The 14,612-nt window shown below is 37.4% G+C and overlaps 1 protein-coding gene across 1 annotated transcript in view; it reads right to left on the reverse strand.

Annotated features, from left to right (window-relative positions):
- Window positions 1-14,612, reverse strand: part of LOC118843684 (stonin-1-like) — a 91,240-nt gene that overhangs the window by 15,418 nt on the left and 61,210 nt on the right. The window contains exons 5-7 of the mRNA XM_036751434.1: window positions 12,299-12,354; window positions 10,607-10,700; window positions 7,726-8,330 (exon numbers count right to left, since the gene is read on the reverse strand). Of these exons, the coding sequence (XP_036607329.1) occupies window positions 7,726-8,330; window positions 10,607-10,700; window positions 12,299-12,354 (755 nt within the window). The remainder of the gene's footprint in view (window positions 1-7,725; window positions 8,331-10,606; window positions 10,701-12,298; window positions 12,355-14,612) is intronic.

The raw sequence follows: 14,612 nt of genomic DNA on the forward strand, positions 1-14,612 counted from the left end.
AATTACCCAAGAATTGCATTATAGATCAGTGAAACAGATTAGGTATACAGCATACAGAAGTAAACAAAGTAGCATAGCACTTGATAAACCTAAAGACCTTAGCTACTGGAATAAGGGCTCACCAGTGAAAACTTTTGAGGAAACTGGAAAGTAGTCTGGCAGAAAGTAATATAGATCAGCATCTCATACCATACAATAAAATAAGCTCCAAATGGCCATATGATGTAGATATAAAGAGGGACATCATAAACAAATTAGAAAGGCAAGGAAGAAATTATCTTTCAGATTGATAGATAGATGAGATTCATGACCAGCTAAAGGATAAATGAACACAAAAGATAAAATGAACAATTTTCATTATATAAAATCAAAAAGGTTTTGCTCAAATAAAACCAATTCACCTAAAATTGGAAAGGAAAACAGGTAAGTGGGGGAAAAAATCTTTGCATACAAGTTTGTCTGATAAAGGTCTCACATCTAAGATACATAAGGAAATTATTTAAATTTAAAAGAACAAGAACCATTCCCTAATAGTTAAATGGTCAAAGGGTATAAATAGGCAGTTTTCAAAGAAAATTAATCTAAGCTATCAACAAATTAAAAATTCTCCAAATTACTAATAATGAGAGAAATACAAATTAAAGCAACCCTTAAATTCCACCTCATACTCTTCAGATTTGGCAGGGTTGTTTAAAAAAAAGGAAAATTTTATATGTTGGAGGGGCTGTGGGAAAATAGGTCCATTAATGTACTGCTAGTGAAGCTACGAATTAATTGGTCCTGTCATTCTGGAAAGTAATTTGTAATTCTGTCCCAAAAAAAATTACTAAACTGAGCATATCTTTTGTCCCAGTAATATTCCTACTAGGTCTATATGCCAAAGAGACCAAAGGAAGAGAAAAAGGACTTATATGTACAAAAATATTTATAGCAGCTCTTTTCTATAGTGGCAAAAAAAAACTGGAAACTAAGGAAGGGTCCATCAACTGGGGAATAGTTGAACAAATCATGATATATGAATGTAATGGAATATTATTCTACTTTGGGAAATGAAGAAGAAGATGGTTTTGGAGAAACCTAGACAGACTTTCACACAGTGATGCAGAATTAAACGAGCACCAGAAGAACAATTTATACAATACACTGTAGATAAAAACAAGTTGGAAAGACGTAAGTACTCTGATCAATGCAATAATCAATCACAATTCCAGAGGACAAGCTACCTCCTGACAGAGAGATAATGAGATTTAGACATATATTTGTTAGACACGGCCAATACAGGAATTTATTTTGTTTAAATATGCATAGTTGCTACAAGAGTTTTATGTAGTTTCCAAGAGTGTAGGAGGAAGAAAAAAAATTTATTGAAAATAAATTCATTTTTTAAAGAAAAACAATGAAGAATAGGAGATGGCCCCAGTATAATTCCTGGCACATAGAGATATTGGTCCTTGAGCTACCATTTGAACGAAGTGACAGATTTTGAGGTAGAGGGAAGGAGGGAGTTCATTTCAGGCATGAAGGACAGCCAGTGCAATGGCACAGAACTAGGAATCACTACTGACCTCCCTGTCCTCCTGGATACTCTGACCTCTGGGTTCCGGTGACACTATAGAGTGGCCAGACAGGAGGGAGGACATTAGCAGTGGTCTCTCATTAGATCATCATCCACACCCTGCACTTTGTGAATGTTCTCCAAGTCTTGTCCTAGGCCCTCTTTCTCTTCTCTCTATACTGTCTCTCTGTGTGATCTTATGACTTCAATTATCTCTATGCCAATGACTCCCAGATCTATATATCCAACCTGTATCTCCCCCCTAAGTTCCAGTCCAACATCAATAACTACCTACTAGATATTTCCCACTAAATATCCCATTGGCATTTCAAACACATCTAAAACAAAACTCATCTTTCTCTACCAAATCAACCCAACTCTCATCCTCCCTCTTTCTATCAAGGGCGTCATCATTCTCTGTTAGTAGGGTATGCAACCTCAGCATTATGCTTAATTTTTTGCTCTCCCTCAGGCCTACATGCAATCAGTTACCAAGTCTTCTTGATTCTGCTTCCACATCCTTTACATATGTTCCCTCTCTCCAACTCACAAGGCCACTACTCTAGGCACTCATCACCTCTCACCAGGCATATTATAAGAGCCTTCTAATTGGTTGCTCCCCAAATCTTTCCCTTCTCCATCCTCCACGTAGCTTCAAAATTGTTTTGCTTCAGGTCGTAGAGCTGCCAAAAGTCTGACCAGATCATTCCCCTACTTATTTAACTCCAGTGGCTCCCTATTGTCCTGAGGACAGGAGTTCTTAACATTTTTTTGAATCATGAACCCATTTGGCAATCTGGTGAAGCCCTTACCAGAATATATGAACCCCTTATATTTTTAATTATATAAAATAAAATACAATATGTAATATGACAAAGGAAATATAACATAAACTAATAAAATACAACCAATTGCACTGAAAGTTATCATAGTATTTTTAAAACAAGTTAATGGACCAGGTTGAGAACTCTTGCTCCAGGATAAAATATAAACCTCTGTTTTGCTTTTAAAGCCCTTTGCAACCTGGGTCCAGACCATCTTTCTAATCTCATTGTACATTATTCCCCCTCCCACATGCTCCAATCGAGCCAAACTGGTCTTGCCTTTGTTCCTCACAAATGAAATTCCCATCTTCTATCTCAATGCCTTTGCACTAGCCAGGCTCCTTTTCTGAATATATTTCTTCCCTGCCTTCGCCTCTCAGAACCTATTTCTTCCTTCAAAAAGCAGTTCAAGCACCACAATATCCATGAAGCATATCCCAAATCCCAATTGCTACTGCTCTTCCTCCCAAAATATTTCATATAACTACTTTGCATTCATTTGTAATTGTTTCTTATAAATTTGTATAGGTCCTTCATAAGACCACAGTATAAGAAATCTAGAGCTGAAAGGGACCTAAGAGGCCATCTAGTCCAATCCCATGACTTTATAGCTGAGAAAACAAGAACTATGCACAAGGAGAAACTGGTTGCTAAGACAGAAAAGATGAGAACCTTGGAAGAAAGTGAACACTCCACTTTAAAATTTATTATTGAAAAGGACAACTAAGCATACTCTAATAGGGATCCTAAATCAACGGAGAAGAGATTTCAAAGGGTGCAGAGGTAGAGAGGAAGGACCCATGGAACAGGAATGATCTTCAGCCTAAAACAGACAAACTAGAAAGGGTTACTATGGAGCTGAGGTCTATGATAAGTAGTAGGGAATGACAGTGCCCACCTGTCTGATGAGTTCAAATAATCTGTCCCAAATAAATTACATCCCTGGGTACAAAAAGAATTGATAAATAAGCCACTGTCAATGAAAGATCATGAAGAGACACCAGAGGACTGGAGAAAATATCTTCCTGATTTTCAAAATAAAAAGGGAAAGCATAAAACCTTCAAACTAGAGACCACTGAGCTCAACTTTAATCTCTGGGAAAATTCCAGCATATATTATTGAAGGGATGGCTAACGAATACCTAGAAAAAGAAACAGTAATCACAGATAAACAGCATGATTTCATCAAGGAGAGGTCATACCAGACTAAACCTTGTTTCCTTTACTGAAAGAGTTATTAGGCAGTTACATCAGAAGAATGTCATCGATATAGTTTACCATGACTCAGCAAAACTTTTAAGAAGGACTCTAGGGCTCTTCTTGTGGAAGATGGAGAGAAGTAAGCCAGACAATATGATTAGGTAGATCTGCAACAGGTAGAACCCATAGCATCATTAATGATTTGGTATGAATTCAGAAAGAACAATGTGATAGAATGTCCCAGGGATCTGTTCTTGGCATCTGTAAGTTGAGATTTTCATCTGTGGCATTAATAACAGCATAAAGGGCATGCTTATCAAATTTGCATATGTCAAAAAGCTGGAAAGTATAGCCAACACACTGAATGGCAGAGTCTGCATTTAAAAGATTTTAACAGATGAGAATATTGGGCAAAATGTAATAGGATTAAAGTCTTACACTGGTGTGAAAAACAAAAAATTACCTTCACAAGTATAAGATTGGGGGTGAAGCTGGTTAGACAGTAGCTATCCTAAAAAAGATCTAGAGTGGTATGTAAGAACCATAGGAGTCATCAGTGTGACACAGCAGCCAAAAAAGCTAATGGATTACATTAACACAAGAACGAGGGAGATAATACTACTCCTTCTGCCTTGGGAAGACCATATTGCAATATTCAGTCCAGTTCTAGAAACACTTTAAAAGGCCTTAAGTTGGAAAATCTGTAGAGGAGGGCGACCAAGATCACAAGATCACAGACGTAGAGTTGAGAGGGACCACAGAAGCCCTCAAGAGGTTGTGACTGGTCCAAAGTCTCACAGGTAATCATCATCAGAGCCGGTGCTCTGACACTAGAGCCAATGCTTTTTTCACTATTCTCTGAGAAGCCATGTGAATGTTGGTTGAAAGACCTGGTAATGTTTTGCCTGCAGAAGAGAGGCATTAGTCAAGATAGGGTAGCTGTCACTTGAAAAAAGGATGAGACTTGTTCCACAGAGTCCCAGAGGGACAGAAGAGTAAAATTTCATTTTAATGTAAAGAAAAATTTCATAAACAATTAGAGCTGCCCCAAAGTGAAGTGGGCTGCCTTGGGAGGTAGTGGGCTCTCCCTTGCTTGAGGGAGCAAAGGCTGGATGACTACTTGTCAAATATACTGTAAGGAAACTGTTTTTCAGATCTAGGCTAAACTGGATGGCCTCCGAGGTCCCTTTCAAATCTAAAAATCTATGATTCTGAAGATGTACTTCGAATTTAAAGAAAAAAGTGATTTTAAATTCTGCCAATATTTGGGGAATACAAGTCATCTGATTGCAAGTGCCCTTTCCATTACATTGTACTTTCTCAATAATATATTCACCAAAGGATATGCATTAATTTTATGGGGAAAACCACATGTATTCTTTAAAAAGTACTACTCTAAATTACACCATTCTCTATTCCTGTTTCTACCCCTCTATCCAATCTGCAGTTCCTATTTCTCCTCTACTCCTGATTATTTAATTAATTTATTTCCTACCAAGAACAGATCTTCAGATTTTCTCATAGAATTATATGAATTTCATGTGTAAAAAAATTATTTTTTCCAAGCCAGAAGTTCACGTTACATAGCTACAGGGCCTTTAAAATTTGGAGATGTCATATTAGGTGACAAGGGGAAAAACTTAATCTTAGTTTTACAAAAATACACATTTGCTATCTCAGTACTTACATTTACAATGCCACACCAAAAAGATGCATAAATTAATCTATGTTGGGCACACACAAAGTACCACTGTAATAAAAATAGCTAGCATTTATGTAGCACTTTAAAGTTTGCAAAATGCTTTACATTTCTCATTTGATCCTTATAACAATCCTAGCAGGTAGGTTCTCTTTCCCTGTTTTACAGATGAGGAAATTGAGGGTAAGAGGTTAAGTGATTTGCCCAGGGTCGCACTAAGTATCTGAGGCAGTATTTGAACTCAAGTCTTCCTGACCCCAAGTCCAGCGATTCTATCCAATGACCACTTCTTTAAGCAACAGAAATACTCTTAAAGTTATATTTAAATGTATTTTTCTGCAAATCAAATTATAAATCACTCTGAAGAGCTGATGATTTAGAGGAAGGTCACAGTGAAATCTCTTCTGCCAGGAATCCTTTACTCTACAAAGTGATTATATGTCCCCATAATGCAAGTTCATATTTATTGATATCAGGTTTTCTTAAAGTGAAGGAAAGGGATTTTTTTAATCTTTTCAACTCCAGCACCTAGCACAGTGTCTTGTATATAGTAGGTCCTTAATAAGCACTTATTAGGAACCTTCAGAAAAAAGCCTTAATAGAATTTTTTAAATTACCTGGTATAGCTTTTCTAAATAGTACATTTTCTACATAGTACATGCAAAGCTTCACACTGAATATAATGAAGTAAGTCATTAAATATTCAGAGTTAAGTAAAGATTTCTTCCAATGGTAATAAATGTGACTAAAAGAATACAAAATAAATATATAACAAATTTTTTCTTTTGCTCAAATGTTTCATAAGGACTTCTAATTTAATTTTTAAAAGTGTATATGCACATAAGAAATCCAGTTACTCTAGAAAATACTCTGAGAAAGATGGCAGATTACAGATGTGGAATGAGGCCTATGTTGAAAGACATGGCCAATGGGTTGAATTGTTTTGCTTAATTCTATAGTGTTGCAAGTTGGGGTTCCATTGGAACAAGAGTGAAGTCCATGTTAAGAAAAAAAAGGCACTCAAATGATGAAAAGTGGAAACATCAGAAATAGAAACAATCTCGTGTTTAAGGCTTAATACTTTTCAGACACTAAAAGCTGACTTACCAAAAGATCCAGGAGAAAAACCTAAGGTATTTTAGAACTGATCAAGGCTTTTTGGTCCCTGATATGCTGCTATTTATTTTCTTTGCTCAATGTCCTTCGCCTTTCCCCATTCTACCTAGGGGACTCAAAGGGTCCTATAAATAAAATATTATATTGTCACCTACTACCGGTGACCATAATTTCACTCCAGTGTTCCATAGACATAATAAACTGCGAACAAATGTGCAATCTCTGAAATGGAATTAAACTACATGATAAGCAGAAAAAGAGAATGTATGACCTTTTCTCTGTTTTTCAAAATAATTCTGATTACCTTGAATCCTTCACATGTCTATGTAGTGCTTTTTCTTTGTTAGATAACTATTTCTGGGGGGAAATAATACAAAAGCTATTTTTTAAACTGAGTTAATAAGCATCTGGTTTAAATTCTGATAAACTAAGTTAAAAAGGAATACAGATTTGGGTGTGTTTTATTAATTAATTCTTCCTTAAAACTGAATAATTCTCCAGACAATAGGGCACTTTCACCTGGGGTCTGGGAAAGAATAGTTACAGTGAGAAGGAAAAGAATCATGGATTTATTCCACAAAATTTTAAAATGTTCATCATCATGCTCTAAAATATCGGTTTAGAATATAGTTTCATTACCCTTGTGATCTCACCAAGTTTTAAAGCAGAAAATCATGGAAGGAAGAGTAATAGGTTCAAGCCTCATTCAAGATACAGTCACGAGGCTTAAATCTTATCTCCCTGGCAAAAATGCATTTTCTTCAATTAAGGTTGTATTAATCAGTCAAGTTTTCATGTGACATGTCAGGCAATGTGGTACAGGGGGCAGATCAGACTTGAAGTCAGACATGGGTTTATATCCCACCTTGGTGACTCAATAAACATTTCTTAAGCACCTACTATGTACCAGGCACTATGTTAAGCACTTCTATCACTCACCAGCTATGGGGCCATTAATAAGTCACTTAACTTCTCTAAATCTATCCAATAGGGATACCACCAGTGGTATCTACTTCACAAGGTTGCTGTGAGGCTCAAATTAGATAGTCAACATAAAGCATATAGCAAACCTTGAAGTACTATGTCAGTTATTACATAGGAAATTCTGAATATCAAACACAAAAAATGAAAGTCATCCTAAGCACAACTGCAGGGAAGTGATCTCACCTAAAGACTCTTAATTTTGAGTTGACCTTTTGACTTCAAAAATATGAGAATCTCAACTCCTAGGATCACAGATTTAGGGCCAGAAGAAACTTAGAAATTCTTAAGTCCCACCCCTTCATTTTCTAGATGAGGAAATGAGGCCGGAGAATCAAAAGTATTGTTACCTCTTCTGAGGCTGGGAGGCTGCAAGGCTCTTCTAGGCTGTGAGTCTGCTTGAGGGAACCATTTTCACCCATCCTGTTCTTGAGAACGAGCACCTCCACATCAGACTGCTGGTGAAAAGAGTCCTGAGGACCCAAGGAAAGTTGTTCACCGTCCAGAGTTTGAGTCATGCTACCTGAAACACTGACCACCGGCTCCCCATTAGAATCTGTTTGAGAGGGCTGTGGAGTAAATACAATGCCGGGGAGATTCATATACTGAGGGCTTTCCAAGGAATTAGGCTGCTGACTTAACAGAAGCTCAGGTGTGATTTTGTGTTCATTTCCCACAAGTGGCTGTGCAAGGGTCTCGCTGGTGGCCAAAGTCTCTAAATGCTTTCTTTCCACTGGCCCAGGATGGAGGACTGTGGGCTGTGGGAGCACAGTTTCCAGTCTCTGTGATTTTTCAGTAGCTGCCTGAACAGAGGATGGGTTCAGCTGTGTAACACTGGTCTGTATTATGGAAGGTTGCCCAAGCTGCTGAAATATCTGCTGAATTGGATGCTGAAGGATACTTGCTCCTCCGGTCTGTGTTACCATAACAGGCACATTCACTTTATAAAGGTGTCCTGACAAACACATAAAGAGATATAATCAAACCATAATACTCTTTTTAAAATTCAATTTTATTTTCAGATCCATTTTTTCTCTCTCCTCTCTCCTCCTCTCCATTGAAAAAACAAAAACAAAAACAAAACCCATCACAACTAGGTATTAATCAAGCAAAACAAATTCCTACATTGGCATTGTAGATAGAGTCGGCCCTAGAGTAAGCACAACCTGGGTTCCAGTCCAACTTCTGTGACCCTGGGGGAAAAGTCACTTAGCCTCTCAATGCCCCAGGTAATTCTCAGACTATAACATTGCAGAACAACTGCTGGTGTGCATTTGTAGAATAAGTTTCCCGGAAGGGGGAAAAGCTCCTATCAAAGGAATCTCATCTCTAGAAAAAAAAAGTTCTTAGCTTATGAAGCATATTTTCTACTGTGATAATTGAAAGCTGACAATGCTGCATCCTGCCCAAGCAGTACTCAAGGCAGGCAGATACAATATTACAATGCGCCTGTACAAATCTGGGTTTCAATTAACATAATTATATAAAATGACTGATTTTGTCAGATTTTCCATTATTCGAGATACCATGTAGATCTTAGTTCTAAGGTAATTAAAAGGACAGGCTATATGAACAAGAAGAGTTTTAAAGCTTTTGGAGCCTGTCAAATGCTCTCTCCCCCCAAGATGATCAATAGAATCACAGACTTTCAGAGAGAGAGAAAAGGGCAGCAGGAGATGTAGCCCAACTCTGAATGTTAGAGATGAGGGAAATAAGACCAAGAGAGGTTAAATACCCTGCCCAAGGCCACACCAGCGGGACAGCCAGGACTCAAACCCAGGCCCCTGGTTCCACTTCAGCATTTCTTCTACCACACTATTTAACATTTATGAAGCATCCGTGTTCATGGCACCGGGGTAAAGATTGGGGATTCAAAGACAAAAGTGACAAAGAGCGCCTGCCATCTGCGAGTTTGCATTCCACTACCTTGTAGCTAATGCATGCTGCGCTCCTCTTTGAATCATCAAGAATAGGAGAATTCAAAATGTCTGCTCCAGCAGAGCTAGTCTCACGCAATGGGAAGAGTCCTGGGTTTGAAGTCAAGAGACCAAGGTTCTAATCCTGGCCCCGCCACTTAGACCTGTTTGACAATTGAGCAAAATCAGCTCACCACTCTGGACCTGTTTCCGTATCTGGTGAGAAAATTGGACAAGATAACCTCAAAGACATCTTGCAGTTCTGAATCTATTATAATTGTGATAATCTCTTATTGAGGAAAGGAACTAATACATACTTTTTAGGCTAATTTTTTTTCAAGTATATAGTTAACTATAGGGAAACAGTTTCACCTTGGCAGCAAGGAGCTACAACCTCTATCAGCAAAGGAAAAATCTATATTCTTAAAATCAGGGATCCTTTGAAACACAGATGTCCATCCAAATCTATGGAATGCTGTGCTATACTATAAAGGGCATCTATCTAGCTTTTGTTTTAAGATTAATTTAAGATGCAATAGATGGGTAGAGTTCCTACATACCAAAATTAATAAACTCACATAGAAGTGCATCCAATCTTTAAGTCACTAGTTTAAGCCCATAAACAAAAGTGGACTGATTATGTGGATAGGACAATGTGGCTCCCAGCTATCACCTCACTTTCTGGAGGTCGCAAGACTGAAAGTAGACTTTGTTGTGCTACATGAGAATTTCTCTAAAATTCCAGCAACCTTGATGTCTAGGCTGAAACACCTTGATGACTTGCCCCAGCTCAAGGACAGATGCCTTGTTTTTGTTTTTTTGCAAGCCAAACCTAGGGAAGCATGTTGGTAGAATTGAAGAGGAGGTTGAAGGGTCAAACTTTTCATACTACAACCTTAACCATATTTTCCTTCTTCCTTGCTGAAAGCCCTCTCCAGAAAACCAAATTGTGCAAAGGGGTGAGGATACAGTCACTTCATATGGGGAATAAAGCTAGGAGGACACCAGGCTTTTTAACAGTTTATAACTTTTGTTACATATACCTTATTATCTAACAGCCAAATGGATACAGTGTTTGACTCATGAGTCAGAAACATAATAGCTGTGGGATTCTGAACAAGTCACTTACCCTTTATCTGCTTCAGTTTTCTCATCTGTAAAATGGAGATAGTAAGGGTCCCCACATCACAGGGCTGGTGTGAGGATCAAATGACATAGCTTATGTAAAGCACTAACACTAGTTGCAATTATTATAAATAATTGATTAGCTAAAACCATGTTCCAAACAAAAAGATTCTTAAAAGTTTGCTCTCACCAGATGCTGTCTGCAGAGTCACTCCTGCTGGTACGTGAATGGGATAACCAATACCAGAAGGAAGGCTATAATTTGCACTGGAATTTGAGGTGCCCTAGATATGAAAATTTCATCACATGAAGTTAAGCAAAAGTACAATATTTTATCCCCACCTTTGTCCCTCTCCCCTGACAAAAGTTCAGATACCATGGACATGGAACTTCATTAGGAATGAGTTCTCTGAATGAAGCTGCTTTCAAATAGGAGACTATAAAGCTAACCCACATACAGATCTAGCCACTTTGATCCATCCATGTTACTGGTATCCTGACAAACTCAAAAAATGCTAAGCATTTTTAAAACTCAGCCTTTTTTGCCTGGGCTGCTAATTCTTAAAGCAAGTTCTAGGACCACCAAAGACCATGCAAGTTCTGTAGGTGGTCTTTGGCTTAATCTTTAGCACTAATGTTGATAAGGCATTATCTATAATTTTCTTCTAGGATTAATAATTTTTAAACAATTTAAACAAAAAATAAAAAGATATTAATTTGTTTTTCATCAGCAATAGCACCATTCTTCCCATCAACCCTGGTAAGTTTTAGTTTTTGGTTTATTTGGGGTTTATTTGTTTTTAATGGTAACAATCCATTTCCATGAAAATCTTGTTCATTGTGGTATGAGGGGGATCCTGAGTCTTCAAGGTTATGCCAGCAGAATACAAGCTCTAGCAGATTCTATCAAGCCAGGAAGACTTCAAGGACAGGCACAGGAATGACCTGTACATCTGTTACCCAAAGTCCTAGCTAGCTCCCTGTGGAGAGGCTCAGTAGAAGGTTTGCCACTAGGATGTGAATTTCTTTGACCTCCATTCATAAGATTACCTATTATGGCATGGATGGATATTCATTTGTATTAGTAAATAAGTACTCACATGTGAAAAATAATATAACTTTGTAGTACTGAAATAAGTGGGAATTAAGTGGCTGCTCTTCAAAAGGTAGCCCACAAGACAAGAGAGTATGAAAACACAAATTTGAGTTATGCAAGGTAGACCTATAAAAATAAGCCAGAGGAGAACTAGTTCTAGTATCTCCAGCCTCATTACAAACCATTCAATGTTCTTCATGGACTGTGATTTTCTTATCACCTGTTCCAACTTCTTATTTTATAGGGAGAAAATGGGGGTGTTCTAAGCTCTATTTGATAAAGCTATAAAAGTATAGCCACAATATTCCATTTAAAAGCAAGAAGAAAAGGAAATTGTTATACATAAGCACGGTTTAAAAAAACAGGAAGTCTCAAACTTTAAAATTTTTATTTAGGCCTCATAGATTATACTCTCAACAGAACCAGACACTTATGCTACTGTAATTCCAGTTTTTCAACTGACATATAATAGCTCTGAAACATCTTAACCCTATGCCCTAGTAGTTTTGTTAAATACCTTGGAGGGGGGGAACATTGGAAAAGTCAGCAAAAATGCCAACAAGTTACCAAATATTCCCAGTGTTGTTTAATAGCGACATTATGGCACTCACATTCCTTTCTACCCAATTTCAGCATCACCATATCCCTCTAAACTGAACTTGAAAAAAGGAGAATAAACAAAGTGAAAACGATTTTAAATGCTGACAGGAACACAGAGAAAGTCAAAGACACAGATAATTCTCCACCAACATTCACGAAGTGTCCAGGGAGTACACGCTTACATACCAGTTCTGTAGTAGTGAAATTTGGAATAGTTCTCCCAGCAGGGATAACTAAAGATGCTGTATTGAAACAAAATAAATATTACAAAATGTTAGCATTTACTGAAATATTTAACAAAATTACTAATTATAGTTTCCTATTATGGGATTACTACATCATTATTTACCTCCTCAAGCAACATAAACAAAAAACTGCCTGCTACCAAAAAGAATTTTGATCTTAAGCTACGTTTCCTTTTTCAAAACAACTAGATAAAAGCTTCGCAATGAAACTTTTCTTATGAACATCTAGAAAGAAAAAAATTCTTCCAGTTTTTCAGATAATGCTGTCCTTTAGAAATACATATGCTGTGTGCAAGCCTGTGGTCCCTGCTCCTGGGGAGGTTGAGATTGGTGAAATGCTTGAGTTCAGGAGTTCTGAGCAGCAATAGGGAGTCCAATGAAACAAGGTCTGGAACCAGACCTTGTCTGATCTTGTAAGACCGATGATCTTAAGAATGGAAAGAGAGCAGAAGAATACCCTGGGAGTGGGGAAGGGAAGTTATCTCATGATCAGGATGCTAAGGGAGACATCCATACAAACAAGGAGATACAGAGCGTAACCCTTCTCTGCTTTCATATCCTGTGTGAGTCTTGCCCATGCCCTCCACAAATGCTTCTTAGAGGATCTACTCAAACTCCTCAAGGACTTCTTCTTAGGTCTTTGAATACTTCAGGAACAGCATGAGCAACACTTGGACCATTCTGTTACCCCTTGTTCTCACTATATGTCTAACCCCTCTCTCTTTCTTGTGATTAATGATAATACCACAACAACAGCAGCTAACATTTATATAGGTCCTACTATGTGCCAGGCTCTGTGCTAAGCACTTGATTCTCACAACAACCCTGTGTGGTAGATGCTATTATTATCATCCCCATTTTACAGATGAAGAAAGTGAGGTGGACAGTGGTTAAGTGACTCACCCAGGGTCACAAAGCTATTAAGTGACTAAGGCCAAATTTGAACTCAAGACTTCTTGAGGAAGAGGCCCAGTATTCTACCTACTACTCCACCTACCTGCCTGTAGGTATATCCATATGAGTATACATCAGAGCTACGGGTAGAAGAAATGTTTAACCAAATAAGGGACAGGGGCAATTAGAGAAAATGAAGATAAAACAGATAACTTTAATTACATGAAACTGAAAAACTTCTGCACAAATAAAATTAATGCATGTAGAATTAGAGACAGTATAATGGGAATAAATCTTTGTATCAAATTTCTCTGATAAGGGTTTGGTATCCAAGATACATAATTAAGCACATTCATGACCAAAAATCATTTCCTAATAGATAAGTTGTCAAAAAACATGAACAAACAGTTCTCAAAAGAATTGCAACCTATTAACAATCATACAAAAAGAAGCACCAAAACACAAATAAAAGAAATACAGAACAACTCTGAAGTTTCACCTCACACCCAACAAATTGGCAAATATGACAAAATACAAAACTAGTTAAGGATGGAAGGGTTTGTGGAAAGATAGGTACACTAATGCCTTATTACGGAAGCTGGGAAGCAGTACAACCATTTTGGAAAGCAAACTTGAACTGTGTAAACAGAATGACTAAAATGTCCATACCTTTTGACCCAGAAATTCAATTATTTAGACTTATTCCCCAAGAAGGCCATTAATAGAGAAGAAAATCCCCACATACACCAAAATATTTATAGTAGCACTTTTTGTGATAGCAAAAAAATAGAAACAAAGTTGATGTCCATCAACTGGTAAATAACAAATTGGTATATATAAATGTAATGTAATATTACTGTGCTATAAAAAATAACAAACATGATGAATACAGAGCATGGAAAAGTCTATATGAAGAGATGCATATTGAAGTAAGCAGAGCCAAGAAAAACAACATATACACAGAATGATTACAACAATGTAAACAAGGAAAAATCCAAAAAAAAATCAAAAGTAAATGTAAAATTGTAAAGAACAAGTATGAATTGAAAGAAGAGATAAGATGTCTTATCCCATCCCTTGGCAAAGATGGGAAGTCAACAAGTGTTTTACCTTGCACATTAAGACTTTTTTGATAAATTAATCAGTTACACTGATTTTTTTTCTCCCTTTTTTGTCTTTAAAATATTATTTGTAGGGGCAGCTAGATGGTGCAGTGAGTAGAGCACCGGCCCTGGAGTCAGGAGGACCTGAGTTCAAATCCGGCCTCAGACACTTGACACATGTACTAGCTGTGTGACCTTGGGCAAGTCACTTAACCCCAATTGCCTTGCCTTCCCCCCTCAAAAAAAAAAACAAAACAA

This window comes from Trichosurus vulpecula, chromosome 3, assembly GCF_011100635.1.
Source record: "Trichosurus vulpecula isolate mTriVul1 chromosome 3, mTriVul1.pri, whole genome shotgun sequence".
Taxonomy (NCBI): domain Eukaryota; kingdom Metazoa; phylum Chordata; class Mammalia; order Diprotodontia; family Phalangeridae; genus Trichosurus; species Trichosurus vulpecula.